This window comes from Tarenaya hassleriana, unplaced genomic scaffold (assembly GCF_000463585.1).
Source record: "Tarenaya hassleriana unplaced genomic scaffold, ASM46358v1 Cleome251, whole genome shotgun sequence".
Taxonomy (NCBI): Eukaryota; Viridiplantae; Streptophyta; class Magnoliopsida; order Brassicales; family Cleomaceae; genus Tarenaya; species Tarenaya hassleriana.
Genome location: NW_010965784.1, coordinates 121,516 through 126,072, shown reverse-complemented (window position 1 = coordinate 126,072; position 4,557 = coordinate 121,516). Strand labels below are relative to the sequence as shown.

Genomic DNA, 4,557 nt, shown 5'->3' with positions numbered 1-4,557 from the left:
CCCAGTAGAACGCAGGGCACATTACCTGGTAAATCTGAGCCAAACCCTCGTGAGCAATGTAACACTGTTTATGTGAATGACAACGAAGTTTATGGAACGAGGAGAATCATTGTTGAACAAAGGAGAGCGTATCTAGAGAAGCAAAGAAAGCTGACCGTATAGGAACCAGAGGACGTATACGTTCCACCGCCTCCACGACCACCTCCTATATCGTTCTCGCAGCGATTGCAGCGTACTCCGCCCGTAGACGGTGAGCTCACAAAATTCGTTGATATGTAGAAAAAGATGAAAATTGGCCAACCTCTATAAGAAGCTATGGAGCAAACACCATCTTACGAGAAGTTTCTTAAAGACTCTCTCGTTAAGAAGGAGAAATTGGAAGAGGAACCAATAATCCTGATAGCTGAATGTAGTGTTGTACTGCAACAGAACCTACCAGCCAAGATGGCAGATCCAGGAAGTTTCTCTATACTCTGCCAGTTGGGTAGTGTCTCTATTCCTAGCACACTGTACAATTTAGGAGCAAGTGTGAGTCTGTTACGAAAGACCACGTATGATAAGCTGAATGTGGATGAATTGAAGCCCACCAAGATGATCCTGCAGCTGGCAGACAAGTCAGTGAAAGACTCTCTAGGGACTTTAGAGGACGTACCACTTAAGGTTGGAAACGTTTACATTCCGATCGATTTTGTGGTTATTGATATGGAAAACATAAATGATGAATTAGTCATCTTGGGGCGTCCATTCCTCAATACTATCGATGTCGTGATTCATGTCCGGAAAGGATGCATAGAGATGCATATAGGAGATCATGAGGACATTGAATTCAAGCTGGAACCAAAACTAGAACGGGTAAAGAAGAAAATGCGCGTCCATTAACTATTCCGGAAGAACCGCCTGGTTCATCGGAAAAACAAATTCCACAACCGAACGATAAGGGCAAGGGAATTGCCTATGATGAAGACGTTTACATCCTGCCAGTAGCTAAATCTGTAATCTCTGAGGCAGAGAATGAGATAAAAGCTAAATCTGAATCCCTAATAATGACATCTAAGGGGAAAACCAACGGAAAGGTTCCGTAGAAGCAGAGCATAACACTAAAGATCCCTGATGCTGCATTAGGAACTAAAGTGAAACCGCCAGATCCCATTTCTGAATCAGCGAGGGGAAACAACTATAAATTGAGACAGACTGTGTGCACTAGCACAGTGTACATACCTCCGGGACAGCGGGGAGTTAATCAATTTTGTCCAACGCGACCACCATATCACTGAAAATGAGAGGGTCAAGCTGATGACCTTAAATTAGCGCTTGACCGGAGGTAACCCGTGTAATTGCATTGTATTAGCACGTTTAATTTCATGTATCACGAGCATACGTTGCTAGAAAAAGGACCAAGTGATCGGGAAAGTGGAAAACGCAAAAAATCAGATTTTTGGTAGCAGATCAATGCCGCCGATGCAAAACATAGAATCTACCAAACGGGTGCAGTACTCTGACTTTGCGTCCAATCCACAGAGGATGCGGTTGCGTAAGCTCCATCCTAACAAAGAGGATGGAGCATTGTGGTAAGGATTTTTTTTAATTTATTTAATAAATTTACAATATAAAATTTATTAAATAATAATTAATTAGATTGTTAATATTTAGGTTTAATATCAATCAGATGGTTAATAATTCTGTCTCGAGCTTTACAGAGAACAATTTCACTGGACCTTGGATGAATTAGTCCAGATTACCAGAAACCACTCGGCAACACTTGTTTGCTAATTTTGCTGTCAGTTTATAAACCCTATTAAAAACTATTAAATTTTAATTCCAAAATGTTTTGTTAATTTTTTTAATTAAGTTTTTTTAGCAATCTTGGTATTGGGATGAGGTGCATACCTCAAAGGTCTATGAGGCATGGAAAAAATGTGTCACGGACCTTCTCAAATCCAAAGTCAACAGGTATAAACGGTATTGGCAGATGAAGCCAGATCGTTCTCCCACAAAGAACATTGAAAGCGGGGTCTAGGCCCAGATGGTGGAGTTTTGGGAAGACCCATTAACATTGAAAGAAGTAAAAAGATGGTCCAAAGTAGAAAAATGGGCGTGGCTCCCGACGCCGGTCCAAGGAAGCACACATCGGGATGAAAACTATTTAGTCGGGTCATGCATGCATTGGTAATTAATATATATTTTCAAATTTAAAATATATAAAATATGAAAAATTATTTATCTTATTAATTTTTTTTGTTGTAAGCCCGAACGTGTGGAAAACAACCATCGCTTCTAGATGTGTTAAAAGTTATACATACAAGAAAAGATGGAAGCATAATCGACGAAAAAGTCAAAAATTTGATTATAGATATCGAAGAAGCGATACGTATTTAAATGTATAAATATTTGTATAAATATATATTAATTATATAATTTTAAAATCTTATATATATTACATGTCATAGCATAATAACTGTGTTATTTGAATTCAAACGATCGTTTGCAATGAAATTTCGCCTTTTGAACCGCAAAAATTTCGCTGAAAAAAAAAACAGTTTTTTTTAAGTGATAAAATATTCAGATCCGGATTCGGGGTATTATAGGGACTGTTAGTTCGTTCGCGTTGGGACTATCATGGGTATTGGATACGATTACCATAGGTATTCGTTGGAGAACGAAATACTGGAATGACCCGCATGAGATTGTCACATGGACTAGCGTCATGACTTGAATTTCATGTGACGGTTCCATGATTGGTAGTCATAGAGTCTTGTTAGAGACCGCCTATGACTTGTATACCCGAAATGGAGATTTCGATTATTGATGACATCGGTTTTTGATGTTATTTTTCTATGCTTTTAGTTGCATTTCACCCCTCTTTTCCATACAAATCTAGCATTTAGGCCACATTTTATGCACGAATATCGTTTTCTTTGCTCTTTGATGTGATTTCAGAAATATTCGCGTAATTTGATGAAACCGGAGCTAAAACGGTGTTTTTGGAGTTTAATTACACCAAGTAGACAATCACGTACGAGGTAAGGAAGGTCACAGATTTATCGCGGGCGAGAAACAGACTTCGGAGCGAAAAAGGAGGAATATCGAGGTTTAGAACATCGATATCGACATTTCATAACATCGATATCGGCATTCTTAAACCTCGATATCGAAGTTTCCAGCCACCTCGAGATCAGACTTTCAGATTTTCGGATCTAGATGTTTCTGAACATCGATATCGATGTTCCATCCCTCGAGATCTGAGTAGTCCAGATGTCGACCTTTCACAACGTCGATATCAACCTTCCATCCCTCGAGATCTGAGCAGTACAAATGTCGACCTTTCACAACATCGATATCGACCTTCCAAAACCTCGAGATCTGGGTGTTGGGTTATCTACGGGTTCCTAGCATGCGATCTCATCGATATAGGATTTGGTTTCTAGGTTTCATGCAGCGGAAGAAGAGATTTAAACCTAGCCAAACGTCACACAAAACCAATTGTGCAATAACTCGGAAGAACGTGTATATCACCGTGGGATTCGAATACTTACCTCTTTCTATCAAGATCTGGAAGTATCAATCGATCCAGGGCATGTTTTAATCACCAAGAGCTGAAAGTACAACTCTTCTACACGTATCCACACCAGCGGGAAGGATTCCAACATTTGGAATGTATCTGCTAGGATTTGTGAAGAGAAAACGACGTCAAACGTCAAACGTCATATCGATCTAGGGTTTCGCTATGGATTTCTAGCATGCGATCATATCGATCTAGGGTTTGGTTTACTAGGTTTCATGCAGCGGAAGAATAATCTAAACCTAGTCAAACGTCTCACGCAACAAAAATCATCCGTAAAACCCCGTTTAATCGTGTATATCACCGTAGGAATCGAATACTTACCTCTTTCTTGAAGATCTGAAAGTAGCAATCGATCCAGGGCTTGTTTTAATCACCAAGAGCTGAAAGTACAGCTCCTCCCCGCGAAGGATTCCAAACGCTTTTGGAACTGATCTGCTAGGATCTGTGAAGTGAATAGGGTTTTCAAGACTTGGGATCGAATCCCGGGAACTAGAACCTCAAAAAAAAACGATTTTCTTGTTTCTAGATCTGTCTTAGGGTTCTGTAAGTTTTTCTTAGGTTGAGGATGGCGTCCAATACCCCCTTATAAGTTAGAAATCCTAATCCTTGTGAAAAGAGACTTTTTCCGAGTATTGACTCGGTCCGAGTCAAAACTCTGACTCGGTCGAGTCAGAACGAATCAGCCCAAGCCCATTGTCAACTCTTGACTCGACCCATTTAGTATTGACTCGGTCCGAGTCAAAACTTTGACTCGACCGAGTCAAAACATCAGCCAAGCCCAAAACACTTTCTGGGCTTCGACTCGCATGGAACTGACTCGATCCGAGTCAAATACTGACTCTCACGTTCCAACTCTCCTTCTTCTTCCCGAAATCCCGTAAAACTCTTATTTCTCTCACCAAAGCTCTCCAAAGTCTGTATAATCTGTGTGTCTCTTTTGGACGTCTGTAGAGTCTTTTTATAAACCCTAGGCGGCGCTCCCGAAGTCCTATTCC

General features: G+C 40.3%; 1 protein-coding gene across 1 annotated transcript; it reads left to right on the top strand.

Moving 5' to 3' along the window:
• The first annotated feature begins 315 nt into the window (after window positions 1–315).
• On the top strand, window positions 316–1,082 carry LOC104816710. Its single transcript, XM_010545638.1, has 2 exons — window positions 316–852; window positions 939–1,082. The coding sequence occupies exons 1-2, from the start codon at window positions 316–318 to the stop codon at window positions 1,080–1,082; spliced, it is 681 nt and encodes a 226-aa protein (XP_010543940.1).
• The last annotated feature ends 3,475 nt before the right edge of the window (window positions 1,083–4,557 follow it).